Below are 15181 nucleotides of genomic sequence, written 5' to 3' on the forward strand. Positions count from 1 at the left end.
GAAAATGAGAGCTCACGAGAACATAAAATGTGACGAACTCACAGTACGTACAGTAATTAGGACACTTCAAAATACGATGGAGTACTGGATCGGGTAACAATTATCCTGGAATGCATCTGATATCGCTGCACCTTAATGGGACATATTAATCAGGTCGTATGCAAGCCTACTTCAGTCAGTAGTATTATTTCTGGGTAGTGCTCTCAGTGTACAGATGCGGGACACTAGCTACCCAAACGGTCATGTGACCGGTGCGAGGTCGCTCCACACAGCTGTATTGATTCACTGGTAGAGGAAATTACTGATAGGTTCAAATTTTACCATCTTTAGGCATAAAGTATTGTTCAATCAGCATTCTCTTTTCTATCTTATTGATACAATATGATTGAGCACCGTGCTGTCACCTGTAGGAATCATGTAAGGCAGGCTGCGCACGCCTCTCTGTAACAGCTCCGTCGCTATATGACCGACCGACTGAGCACTACAATCAACAGCTTCGGAATATCCTTTGTTGTATTCTTTAACTTCCCGTTTTGTACGAGCAGGCTACCTTATTTTTGTCAGAGTTATGCTGTTAAGAGAGTATTTGATGGCCGAAGAGTTAGGGTCAGGATAAGAATACGTGCCAAACTAGGGAAACGTACGGTTGAAAACCTTTGAGGGAAAAAGACAGTTGATTTTCTTTTCCTGTCAATTTTATCTTGAACAAAATATCGGTTGTCTTTGGGTGCTTTTTTAGGTAGTTCGTTGGCCAGGTCGAGCGCTGCAATTCTACGCTAACAGCTGCTTCAGTTTAACTGTTGTTATCGAGAAATACACTCATTTGCAAATCATTTTGAATTTCACGAGAGACTCAACTAAATCTTTCGTTTATGATGTTCTACAACTGAATGTGCTGCACACAGACCGCCTTTAACCCAAAGTGGACTGTTTTCGAGAAATACACTCATTTGCAAATCAATTTGGATCTCACGAGGTACTCAACTGAATCTCTCGCTTATGATATCCCACAACTGAATGTGCTGCACACAGGCCGCCTTATGTTCCGGTTGGCACGATATTCGAGATATCGGTTCAGGTAGATCATAAGGCTGACGAAAACTCGGGGACTGCGACTACCTGATGAGCCCCAAGAAGGGCGAACCCGGTCGTGGGCTGTCGAAGAGTTTTCAGCAACCTTGTGAGTAGTTTCCTTCATGAAAATCAACTGCTGTTAATCCTCGCACAAGGATATGGTTTTTTCTGCTAGGTCTCTCTCTCACTGAGACCAAAATGAACGTTCATCATTTCATGTTTTGCGGTCACTTTCCGGTTGTTCACCGATACAACAACCTTTCCAGGACTGAAATTCGTAGAGGTTGTGTAAGGTCTTGGCGCTCATTTGACTCTGTCGCCTGGTGTACGTAAGTCCATCAAAAGAAGTATACAGAGTTCAGAGTTGTTCTGAGGACGTTTTCGCTGGTTTGTAAAGTTTCTGTTCCATGAGAAAATCATTTGTGTGCGGTACCTTTTCAATGTATGGTCGTTTGGGAAATTAAATGAGGTATGAAAACCAATTATTTTTTGTATGGTTCTCACTGTCAACTTCCACATCATGGTTTCCAGAGCAATACTATCAAGTATCTCTTTATTTGTTTCTTTTTCAAATGGCTTTTTGTTGACCCGGGATTCTGAGGAGGTCTTCACCAAAGTAAGATTAAATGCTTTTTCATTTCGGAAAACTAAGTTTGTTGCGGATCACTTAATCCTGAAGTTCAAAACTTTAACGTATCCTCGAATCTGTCTTCTTTCAGAAGCCCCTTGTTAACTCTCTGGCTTCTTGGACCGCTATCCCCGTGGAAGAGTATGATTGGTGCCATCCTCCTGGAATTCACTGGATTGAAATATTGTTGCCGGAACCCGACCGGTACCAATCGATCCACCACTGGCCCAGAGACACATCAGCAGACGGGTCTGACTGGTGATTGATTCGATCGATGCAGCTTGTGTGATAAGTTCAAGTGACTAAATTTGGACAAGCAATAAATGAGGATTAGGATGATGGGCGACTGAGGTGAACATCTGGACAGAATTTCGCACCGGTAATGGTTATTATCCCCCGCTGTTCGCAGCAGATACTCGTGAGTTGCAGGAGAAATTGTTAAACCTTTTGTGGATGCTTCAAGCCTAAGGCCACTGATGTCGGTTGAGCATGTTTTGACAATGTGAGCTACTTCTGGCCGATCATGAGAGAAAGGGAACCACACAACAGTAGTAAGAGCGATAAATACAGATATTATAACCTTACCAGAAGGTGGACGGTTTACTGACTGTGACTGTTTCGCCTTTGCTCCCGACGTTTTTAAGGACCCAGAATTCACCGCACCCAGGTAACTCCCAGTCGTCTGATTGAAGTTTTGTAGGGCGAGAGTCATGTACTTTTGACGCAACTCAAGTGCTTTAATGAGAGCATCGGCAGCCACATGCAGCTCATCGATGGGAACCTTGAAAAGATGATGAGAGTAGAACCGGAATTCTGTGCAACTGCACTTCGAAAAAGGTGGGTTACATAGAATTGTGAAGGAAACCACCCAAACAAGTCTGAAACAGAACTCCCGAATGGATAAAAAATAGGGATTCAAAATAGGGGAACGAAGGTGTTTGCTACGGTTCTAAAATGAGTTTGTATATGCTGTTCGACATTCCGCGGTGAACTGTATACAACATAGCTCTCGTTTGAACTGTCCTTTTTCTGTCCTGTCACCGAGTTACAAGACAAGTGTTCAGACGCGAGTCACGTGGATGCATATTTTATAAGTCGCACAAACCCACCACAGCTAATCGATAACTCTGCAAAAGGGTTTAGAAATTTACGGCTTTACCTAACTACGAACACCTGAAAGGTGGACAAACGGTTGAAATACTGGAGCTGAGATGGACGTTGCATTTAACGAAGCTGTTCCGAGTTTCACTCGCAGTTGCCGGCCTTTGTCGAGGACTAAGTTATTGGGATTAAAGATGACCTATAAGGCGTCAAATGGGTTGTAATTCGTGTGAATGCTAAATTGGTCAAGGCATTTTGTGTGCCTCCCCATAAGCACCTCTTGCAATTCTGGATTGATAGTGAGATGTAGAGCCGCGTGCAGGGTGTCGTGCCTGACCTGTTTTAGTTTAATGAACTGAGCTGAACTGCACTCGCCGATTCGAGAATGTATCCTGCAAATGACCGCAAATCAGTTGCGGCATATTTGTACACTGTGGGAATTTCCGTAAGATATGTACCCTCTTAAGTACACCCTGGTGATCCTCCGTTATCGCATGGCGTACAAATATGTGACACAAATTCGGACTCAAAGCATCCTACTTTGCTAGAGTCGTATATACGTATGATTTTGGTTCCTATTATAGCCTTACGTAGCTAGCTCGCTGCAGGTCGGCTAGCCGAAACTCTTGTCCTGATTGGCCAGTTGTTTGACCAATGAGATTAGTACTAAAGTTCACTTAGGCAAACCAACCAATCGAGGACAAGTGCAAGCCAGTCGTCGAGCTTGGCGAAGGCATTAGTAGAATTTTCAGCATTTTTTCGACAGAACACCAGAATAGGCTAGTGGAATAAATAAAGCAGACCATCTTTCCGAGTATGGTGATTATCAACCCAAGTTTTGTGTATTCCTCTTTTAGCGGGACGTGTTCGGAGCTGAACAGTGTAGTACAGTTTTCGTCCTATCAGTGAAGCCCATCTACGCTAAATCACCGAGAACCACCGCACAGCTGTTTCATCCCTATCGAGAATCATCAAATGCGTGCATCTCACGAAAATCCTGATAGTCTCGAACCCGCACCTCCTGGGTGGTAGTTTGAACACTCAACCATTCGGCCACGATCGTCTGACCAACGGTATGACTAGCACTCCAAGTACGCAACGACCGATCAAGGTCGACCGTACATCAATCCATGTAGACGCAACATCCACACACTTTCATCGTCAACGCACCTCCACTCACAACACGCTGATGACGCAACCTCGACTAGCGATGAAGCCAACTTACACATCACAGCGTACAGATCAGTGGCCAACTTTCCAAGTATGACAGTCAGTGAGATAGATTCTCGGGATGACTTTTTCCACAGGGTATCAGTTAGGTGCACTAGTACCGCGCAATGTTAGAAGAACAGTGTGACTTCCGAAAGCATCCAGAAAATGGCTTATATGAAAAGTTCCTTTAGCCATGTCTTAGAAGAAACAGCACCCTTCCTCTGAGCAACTACAATAAATGTTCTCATTGTTACGCAAAAGATGTACAACAGGTAGCGCGGGTAAACAGTTGTTGATGACAAGTCGTCCACTTGGTTTGTCCTATAGCTATGAATTTTCTACTTTTCATTCACCGCAAAAATCTAATCCTCCCTCGACGTGGTCCAGCAGTGCAACCAGTTAAGGGCTAGATGTACTTTAATGTCTTGGTGAAAAAAAAACTGGGTGACTAAGGGAAGAACGTTTTGGCAAGAGTGTTTTTAAAGTATGCTTTCAGTCAATTCTTCGGACTAAACTTTGTTTAGATGTGCCAAAAAAGATTAAATATTCTGGCACTACGAGCCAGTCCATAGCAATCTATTATGCACGCTGTCAACGCCGGAGGATTTTTGTTGTTGATCAATTGTTCACAAGTTTGATCACTTCTCACTTAGGAACCGATCGTAACGTAGTTGACACTATTGGTTGGGTACAGAGGTAGTAGAATAACAACAATGTATCTCTGTAATGCACTATTCAAAGGTTGCTGAAAACTCCTCGACAGCCCACGACCGGCTCGTCAGGTAGGCGCAGCCCCGAGTTCTACCTGAACCTGAGTAGAACATAAGGTTGATGGAAACTCGGGTACTGCGCCTACTTGATGAGGCCCAAGAAGGGTGAAAGCGGTCGTGGGCTGTCGAGGAGTTGCCAGCAACCTTATGAGTATTGCGTTACAAAAATATATATGTACCGCGATATGTCGAATATCGTAGCGACTGAAATATGAGGCGGCCTGATGCCAGGAACTACCAAAACTGAGAGATTCAGCTGGGTTCCAAATGAGTCTCTCGAAAAACCAAATTAGTTTGCAACTGAGTGTATTTCGCTAACAATTTATTTCATTCCATTCAATTCCAAAACAAAATCAATAATCTGATGAAGGCCACTCGGAATTTAGTTTCTGATGATCATCAGTGGGACATTCCGACCCACACTAGTTACCAACCCGTTTTCACATAAAGTGATAAAGTGTACTAATCGTTGAATGAAAGCTTTTCTCATAATAAAATCCAAAAAAACGCACTTTTGTTGTTTTAGAATGGAGCAAAACAGTCCTGCAAGGAAATATAGTGGGGTCTTCCTAACCAAGTCCTAAACAAAATTCTCCCTACACAATGTGAACAACAATCAGTCACTAGATCGGTCAGTCATTCTTGGTGAAGTGCTGAAGCCTAGATCAGATACAACCAGGGGACTACAAGGCTCCTGAACCATGCTTAAAAAGGCCAGTATGAATTAAATAGCACAAGGTCACGTGTTAATTTGGTAACCCAGAGATAGACCGATTGACTAATGTTTGGGTCACTAGTACAAGCGAAGAGTAAACTAGGATTCAAGTATGACATGCCTGTGGCCACGATGTGTGTTACAACGATCCCACTCCCTCGACCAAAGTTTCAGTGACTGACAGTGAGTTTAAGTTTGACTATTAAGCCCCTCCATAGAACAAAATATCCCGGGTTTACTGAGGACTTTTGGAGAAGTATAACTACACCCTACAAGTAGTTTATGGTTGGGCCCCATTGTAGGGGACCGGCAGTCAACAACAGCAACGGCGTAGATGTACTAGTTCATCACTTTGTTCAACCAGTTTTCATGCACTATGGGGTTCAGACAAGATGGCTTGGAAATAGTAATGCGATGATGATGCATCTAAAGCGGTTGTCATGCTGGTTTAAGGTTCAGTTGTTCTGACACAAAGTGAAGGCACGCGATCAACACGACAGCATCTGGCCTTTGTAATGTCTCGGTCGTATTTTGGGGTCTTATCACGCTCAATAACTAACTACCTGTTATGATGACAAAGAGCCCGTCCGGAATGAGCTGTCTGAACGTTGATCGTGAATGCTGTAGCACAATAAGCGATCCAATTTAAGTGGAACAATACCCCTGCCCACGATGCTAGTGAAACGAGAGTCAGAGAGAAGAATGGCTGCATATATTGGGTTGGATTAACCAACCCACTCTTCCCGAATCAGGCATACTGACAAAGAGTTAGCTTCAATCTCAGTCTGTCTGGTGACCTGAACATCTCTCGGGGGAGAGGCCTTAAAAGGGATGCTGTGGGCGTTGCCAGGATAAACGAGAGTAAACACTAGTGAATCATGCAGCTTTGCTCGTACCGCCAGTTACGTGCGACCAGGTGCATCTGTCAAAGATTAATATCGCCAAACGTACAGACTCGAAGCCCACGACAGTGAACGTGCTCTTTCAATCTCATTTGGTCTACGGGTTGTTTCGCTCAGCCCGGTAGGGACCGGCATAGTTTGGTAGACGATCAGGTGGCTGTTGATCTGCTTACCAGGTGTGGCAACTGCTTTGTGGACATCTAGTCACCATTCAAGGATAAATTATCAGTGCGTTGTTGGGTGGATATGTTGGGTAATCATGCCTTCCACAGCGCCACGTTCGTTTACGAAGGTCTGTCAGGTTCACTGTCTTGAACGAAATCTCATCCAGTTTAGAGGTGAATTAGTGCAGCATGAATCAATGAATCAATGGGAACTATATCATCATTCTTGGCCCGTAAGCTGACTACTGCTCACAGGATAAGCTAGTATAACTCGCCACTAAAGAATGGTTTTTGTAGAAATTACACTGATCACGTATGCGGAAATTTGTTGGTTGATTTGTAGAGTCACCGGGGATCCCCACCTTCTCAATGAAACATGTCGAATCAGTTGTCTAAACGGAATACAACGGGTCTGTGTTGTAACGTGGGTGGCCATCTGTTGGCTACGTCTGCACTGAGCCTGCCAGACTACGCGATAAGGAGAAGACAGAGAACTCGGGACACGGCAGTATTGTCAGGACTAAACATACAGAGTTTCTGCATAAATGTATAGGATGACTTAATGGCCAAATATGGTCGTTCATTTATTCGTTCGGTACAGCCAATGGCGGTTTTTCGGTCGTGAACACCTTCAGCCCCACTCTACTGGTCTTATGTTACTAAACCGTGTTTGGTGCGCTCCTCCAACGTACCCTCTTTCCGAACGTGTCATACCGATGATGATCTTAGGGATGCGCCACTCTCTGCACGTGTACTTTTTCCATGTCTGGTCGCCTCCTGACAGTCTGTTCTCAGAACAGTGGACGAAAAACGCATCGAGATCGCCTTATTTATTTTTGAGTGTGCCGCCCTATGTGCATCTGTCGTGGCGTTCATTCGGATCAGGTAATTAGTACAGCGGTGGCATGAGCAGAATAAGAGAACACTTTAGCGAGGTGTTTTTAAATGGAAAGGATTATGTAAATATGGCCATATTAAAAGATTAATCAAGGTTGGTAGCCATGTAAGCCATATGTTGGTCCTGTAGCACGGTTCACAGCGACTTGTCTGCGTTTGCAGTATAGTATTCTGGCACTTTCGGAATCGATTAGGACACGCCAGATTGTGTTAATCTAGCAGACCGACAAGGCCGGATGAATTCGCGTTAATGTCAATGGGATGAAAAAATACCCGGAGAGTGTTTCAAAGATCCTCGTGGTTCACATGAACAAGATAAGTATAAAGGATGCTTCACGTGGCTATCACTTACATAGTTTGTGACAGATCACTGCTCACCGTGGACGTTCAATGCTAACAGATTTTTCACCTTTCATTCTGGTAGCATGAGAGGGCTGGAGAGAACCCCGAGTTGGTGTGTAAGTGTACGGAACGTGAAAACCGTCACAAGGTGTTCGAAAGTGGAAACACATCGCCAAATACCCCAGTTAATTGTTCATCCTCGGGAGGTAGGGAAATTGCTACTGAATTGAGAGTGGCTACTTCAGTTAACCAAGGTACAATTTAGGCAACCACTGACATATTACTCACTGGTCCTATTCAGGTAGCCACGTTCGACTAAGTGACACTGTTCAACCTTCCAGAGAATAGCTACCTAGCTCGGGTGACTGATTACCCTGTTGTGTAAGGGTGGTATTATGTGAAGTTGAGTACACATATCAGTGGAGTTTGTCCCACTGTCATGCTGTTTTAGAACAAGGGGAATTCGTGGACGTTTGGATGAAGCAAAACGTATGGTTCTGTGGTAAGTCAGTGTTTTGAAGCTCATTAGTTTGTAGCGCATTCTCAAGGATTAATTTCGACTTCATCTGTATGATCCTGATGTATTCAGTCCCATTTATCATAGGTGTTGATCACATGACAGCTGATCTCTCCACCGAGCTTAGCAATATACTCGGAAACAGTTCGTCACCAAAAGAGGGACCAGCATTAGTGCGCGGTTGGGTAGCTACTTCCTTCTTTCATGTGCGCGTTTACACAACTTTCAACTTCTGACGTGATTGGCTAATTGGATAACCATAAGGCACGGAAACCCCAAACGGACCAGTGAACTCACTAGAAAGCTCCTTTTAAGGGTACCAATCACATACATGCTTTCCAAACTTGTATAAACTCACGCAATTAAGGAGGAAGTATCCACGCGATTGCGCACCGATGACGTCTCCTCGTTTGATAACGAAACGTTTTCAAGTTCGTTTCTAAACTCAGTGAAGACCTCAATAAACGCATCCGAGTACTAGCGCAACGGTGGGTACTACTGATGCGGCATGTGAGTAGTACATGGTTTCTCGTAAATGGAAGGTGAGGTTTATTACGGAATTTGTGGAACTGCTTTGTAGCATCCGTTTACATTTGCGTAGCAGTCGATGAATATCCAGGAAGACGCGTTCAAGAAAAAAACGGATATCCAGTCTTTAAAAACTAGATGCATATGAGAGTTTTGCCCTCCTGTCCAATAGTCTGTAACTGTTCATTTGGTGTTTCCTGATAAACAACCCCTCAGCGAAGGGTTTATTCACTAGTATTCTGACGTTTCGCCGGTTTACTGCTGTATCTGTAGCATCCTTACTTTACTGTTTGACTATTTTCACCATTGATTAACTGCATCAAATTATTCTCGAGCTCTTTCTTTCATCCTCATCTTCCACAAAAGTAATGGCTACACTACAGAATGATCTGCAACATTACTGCTATCCTGCACGACATTGCTGTCAGTTTTTCATTTATTTATCTGTTTTTTTCCTCGAAAATTGAAACCATTCTAAGGGAAAATGGATCATGTTCTTCATAAGATGGCTTTATTTATGGAGATATGATTATACATTTTTGAATGTTTGTACGGAACAGTAAGCTAGAACTTTGTGCAGTTTTAAACAATTACTAATTTTACTTTCAAAAGCAAAATTAAAAGACGTTGTGATTCACGTCCTTCTCAACCGATACTTATAGTCTGGTAGTGTGACTTTGGCCACAGTGATGGTGGAAGGAAGAAGGCCTTCGCTGCGGAGTTACTTATTAGGAAACGCCGAGTGAACATTTACAGACTAGTGGACAGGGAAGCAAGACTCTAATATGCCTCTTGTTTACACAAACTGAATATGCACCTTCTCCTTGAATGCGTCTTCCTGAACTTTCCCGGATAAACATTGACTGTTGCCCAATTGCAAGCAAATGCGACTCCACAAATTCCGTAATAGATCTTACTTTTCATGAGGCGCGAAGCGGATTTACGGGAAAACATAGTACTCGCATGCCCCATCAGTAGTATCCACCGGTACAATGGTAGCTTCTGACTCCCTCACGTTTGTTCATGCAGTCAGTGAACTTTCAGGCATCGGCTTAATTTTTAGGCGCATTTTGAATCCCCCGCTTTCAGTAGTTACTCGAATATAAAGTTGAACATCTCATAGTCTGATCGATATTCTTCCATTTTTTTCGTGTTTCCCTGTTATACGGGAATACTTAGGTATGCAGACGGGAAGTGAAATAAAAAAGTATAAAAATTACCAGTATTATTGAATGATTAGGTCGTGTAACTTACATCAAGCATATCATCCCCGCATACTTGAACCCGTTGAAACTCGACTGCGGCCGACATCTTGCTCGCTTCTATTTCTCCTTCCTCTTCTTGTACCCAATGATCAGGTTCTGTGCTCATTGTGGAGGTGTCGGGTGCTGGGATTGTAAGATCTTTCTCTAGGATTTTATCCGCAATAGATTTTGAGTTCGGCTGCGAAGCCTGTTGGCCCATAGATGAGTCTCTCTTAAAATCGTCTCCTTGTCCAGATTTGCAGTCCAACTGACTAGTCCCAGGATCTGAAACGGGTTCAATATTTGAGCCATTGCCTTGTTTGGAGAGAACCGGGGTTACAAAAGGATCGGTACAAGTTGTCAAACGGTGGCACACTTCATCGATTCCAGGATGGGGTTCACTTTCCAAATTCATGGAATGTGAACGTCTTTGGTTCCCCTCTGTACCTTGCATCGGGTCGTAATTCCCACGATCTGCAAGTTCCTTGTTGGAAGAACGACCCTCACTGCTGAATGAACTAATTGACCTGTGTGGATAAGCATAAAATATCATTGGCCTCCATGAGCCATGCACTTTCAATCGACTAACATTTACTTTGAGAGTGAAAATGATTCTAGACTAACCGAGTTTAACCGCATAAATTTCATTTTAGTGCAGCCTAGAGGGCACAATTCACGGACCCGTTGAAGGTAGCTTTAAAACTATGTTTGGATGTGTTTAGTAATGCGAAATTTTTGTTGTATACCACATTCTACTGCTTTCGAGCTACTTTTATGGATTGATTCTCGTGCATTGCCGTGCGCTCGAGGAGAGAGCAGGTGGTTACCAGCTACGATTAAATAGATACTTCGTTGGCAGGTAGGATGTTTCTATTTATTGGACAGAATGCTATTTTTGTTTCATACATATCAACAAGTTTACCGTTCCAGACAGCATATTTTGTCCATTCATTGCTTGCGTTTGAGCCTCTTATCCTGTGTTTATACACCAAAATCAAACTACTCATAAGTAGCCTAAAATCAAGGCAAATTAGAACCAGGTGGCCCCAAATTGGACGATAGGCATTCCAGCGATTTTCGCTGAAAAAAAACAGTGTCTTGAAATGTATATATCCTCCACTTAATTCCTTCTATCTACTTTATTGTCCGTCTGAGTTTTTAATCCTTCCACCAAGTTCAGCAATCCTAAGAGGATGACCAGTTTTTTCTCCCATCCACCACTGTCGTAGGCTCTTGGGTAGATGAGGTGAAGCTCCTCGAAAAATTACTGTCACAGCTGTAACCCCAACTCACTCTGGAAATATACGCCTTAACAAAGTTTTGTATTCATGTGTTTATGGTAAACCTTTTTAAACTACTGATAACCCTCAGCCCCTCGACTCTCTGCTTGAAGGCACGAGTGTGTATTACATTACAGAAGAAAATATTTGTTACCCAGGAACTACTAAGTGTGTGACTCTTTTCCGTTTTCATTGGATCTATACCAGCGCCCAAACCCGGGTCCTGTAAACGCAAGCCAACGAGGTTTCCAGTTGGGATGTCCGGCGACAGAAGCATCTGACTGACACAGGACTGAGACAACCGAATATACCGCCCCACCGATTCTGGAGGTTTTTCATCGCATTAGGCATTCGGTACTGGGTTTACTATGTGTATTCTTGACTACGTCCGAGTCAAACCTCCTGCGTCTTGGCTCAGTCACCTTGCATGCCCTCAATGCATCAGAATATCACCGGATGCTTTTTCCAGTAGTTGTAGTCACTCCATTCTGCCTTAATTAGCAAGGAAACTACTCCGTTTGGTTCTTATCGCCTCAGCCGTTTGTCATCTTTTGACATGTAATGGAGCCCTGGTTCGTTTTTGTCCGCATAGATGAAAGATAAGTGACACACGCTGCGGTGTGTCAGCTACCTAATGGCAACTAATAATTATGTCCTAAAGTCTTCCGTTCACTTTATGGTGGCTGATGAGTAACCATGATTAAAGCTCGAAAAAATTCGATGTGTTCAGAGTTGAGGCCACATAAAACACTTGAAATGCATTCTCCGGATCTACTTGGTAGTTTATTTGAATCAAATAAGGGCTGTTTAACTGGTGGTTAGCTCGCACTTAGATGGAATATAGCGCCACTCATCTTTCAACCACAGAGACCACATCACGTGGTCATGTGATGACTACCTCCTTGAGTGACCACTTTTGGGAGCACCCACGGCGTAGCTCGGTTTGATCCAAACTAAGCTGAATCAACCTACTACTTTAAATACATGGAATATAAAGTCTTCTTTATCTACGGTCGACGCACTCCGCTGGTTCTCCATTAAACACAAGTAATTGCTGTTTTACCGCCAATGAAGTTGGGTGGATCAGACGAATGTCCTGTATCTGCTTTTGGTTTGTTTGGTACGATCTAACTCATACAGTTAATGAAAACTCCTACGATGCCCGTTGCATGCTTCACAACTTCGGGGTCACTCTTCAGACCTCGCTCGTAATGTCTCTCATCCATACGCTATTTCATTAAGAGATGTTTTTTTACGAATCTGAAAATGAACCAAAATGAACACGAACGAGTAAGGAGGCAATCGTTTACATTAATGAACTTCCACTATTGACAAAATGTGCAACTGTGAAGAGTCGAAGTTGTGTGCTTGAACGCTGTAATTCAAAATCGCATGAAGTTTGGGATCATCCAGCGATTAAAAACCATAGTTGAGTGGTTTATAGTGATCTGGAGTGGTTCACTGGGCAATGAAGGGAAATCTTATTGACTAAGAGCCCTGTGTCAAGTATATATGCAAAGACGGTCTCCAAACCATTACACGTTCCAAGTAAACAGATGGTAGCTTTGAAGGCTAAAAGGCCAGTAATAGGATACCCCATCCTGAGCGCGAGGCGTAAATAATCGTGAATCAATTATCTCAGTATCAGGAAGGTCAGATACCTGAAAGTAACCCCAGAACGCCCAGGACCTACCGAGATCCTAAGACTCCACCAAAATTTCAATAGGAAAGCCGGCAAATATCCAGGTCAGTCATTCAATCAATTTAGAAAAAATCGATGAGTGTTTAGGCACGCCACCGAATGTGATCAGCATTCGGGCATTTCATGGAAGCACGATTGATGTTGGTGGGTGTTCACTAAACGCCTATCAGACAGCCTGGATCAATGTCAAAAAGTGTCCTTTGAATAGTGCATTTTTGCACTCGCACACACTCACTCGATTGGTCACAATATAGCTGTTGTGTTCCCTTCTGTGAGTGTTTTTCCGGCACTAAGCACTGGAACGGGGTAAGCAGCAGATAAAACAGATTGGCGAATCAGCAGATACAACACTCAGAGACAAAATCAATCTCATTTGTAATGTGGAGCATTAGTTTGAGACAAACTAGCTCCTGTTGAGGAGATACGATACCCATCATTTTGCTAAAGACTGTTCAACAGCCCACGGCCCGATCAGGTGGGCAAAGTTCCCGGGATTCTGTAGAAGTAATGTCCTGCTAGAACACCAAATCACATGCAATTGATGAAATACATTGTAGATAAGCTTGGCACCTACCTAAAGAACCCCGGGTGCCTTTCTTAACATGGCTCAACCACGAAGTCAGTCGCGTTTGTGTATCACTCAGTAGTTGCCCAGTTTCCTCAACTAACTCCTCATGTCATCACCTCCTATTCTCGGCTATATTATTCATGATTTTTCATTTTTCAATGTTCCTTTAACACGGGAACCAGCGATAAACAAGAAAGCAGTGTCGCTGACTCCTGTGCGGTGAGGAATGAAATTCGGTGTAATTTTGATCTAGTGATTCCCTGGTTGTTATCAATGCAACTAGTGATTAGATCGGATCTCCACAGAATGCACTCAAGTATCCCCTCCAAAGTCGCCAAGATAATGTATTTAAGAAATATACTACTTATTGGCAGACCAATTTTGTTTGAACACGAGAGTCACCTGAATCTCTGGGTTAAGCTATTTCCCAAATGAAGGTGCTGCACATAAGCCATCTCATGATTAGGCCGGCATGATACTCGAGATATTGCAATATATTTTCCTGAATGGGGCTACTCACAAGATTGCTGGAAACTCTGAGACAGCCCACGACCGATTTTACCCATCTTGGAGCATATCAGGTGGCCAAAGTTCCAGAGTTTCCCTCAACCTTATGTACTACTTGAACCTAAATGGTACAAAATTCATAAAACAATTTGATATAACATGCTTTTTATTAACACGCATCACTTAAATGTGAACTGCCATCCACTTACTTGGATGCGAAGTTGCTTGCTTTCAGGTATACTCTCTGAAACATTCCGCGTAAACTGCGCAAATTTATTGTGCATTCATCGCTATCCTGTACATTCTATGACATTTAGGACTACAAACACCTTGTTTTTATGTAGTCGTTCTAAACTCATATGATCCCGAAACCTTGTTGACAAATTTGAGTGTTCAGCATGTGCTTGAATTCGAAGTTCGTGCTCAGCACGCGCCCCAACACGTGACACAAACCTATGGTGATTTGACATCGGGCAGGTCGATAGATTTGAACGTAACTCCAGCTGGACAGGTGCTTTTGCACACGCAATGCGTTCCACTCTGTATTCGACCTTTAATACCAGAGTTTTGTCCCATTTCACTCCAAAGCACTCATACTTGTAGGGAAAAAAAATGATCCACCCTGCTGCCTGTCGTTCGACGGCGAATTTATCACGGCAGGTCTATACTAATGGAGTTTGGGTTAAAATAATCCGTGAGCAAGACCTCAGGCGGTCGGCTCGTCAGAACATAGCATGATCACCATGGTCTCAGTATTCGCATACGATTACACAAACTCCCGTTCAGCTGAAGTGGCACGAATCAGCTAAGTATGCCGTCTTACGAAAGTTAGAACCTTTCTGAAAAGTCAGGCGAGCAGATGTGTTCAATCTGTTGCGGGGGCAGTGAGCCAAGCAGTGTGCTTTCCAAGTAGTCAACGATAGACAAGAAAGGAGGTCTTGTTGATCATTTCAGAAGAGCTTGGTAAACAATCGGTAGTTTTTATTTGGGCAACGTTTCGCTTTTGACACAAAATCTTCATCAGGCCAAG

At 43.4% G+C, this 15181-nt stretch overlaps 1 protein-coding gene across 1 annotated transcript in view; it reads right to left on the reverse strand.

The window, feature by feature from the left end:
- Positions 1-10548, reverse strand: part of T265_14540 (hypothetical protein) — a gene marked incomplete at both ends in the record, with an annotated part of 19867 nt that extends 9319 nt beyond the window's left edge. The window contains 3 exons of the mRNA XM_009174121.1: positions 2288-2528; positions 4821-5006; positions 10105-10548. Of these exons, the coding sequence (XP_009172385.1) occupies positions 2288-2528; positions 4821-5006; positions 10105-10548 (871 nt within the window). The remainder of the gene's footprint in view (positions 1-2287; positions 2529-4820; positions 5007-10104) is intronic.
- Between the last annotated feature and the right edge of the window lie 4633 nt (positions 10549-15181).

The sequence above is a fragment of the Opisthorchis viverrini genome, assembly GCF_000715545.1.
Source record: "Opisthorchis viverrini unplaced genomic scaffold opera_v5_214, whole genome shotgun sequence".
NCBI classification, from domain to species: Eukaryota; Metazoa; Platyhelminthes; class Trematoda; order Opisthorchiida; family Opisthorchiidae; genus Opisthorchis; species Opisthorchis viverrini.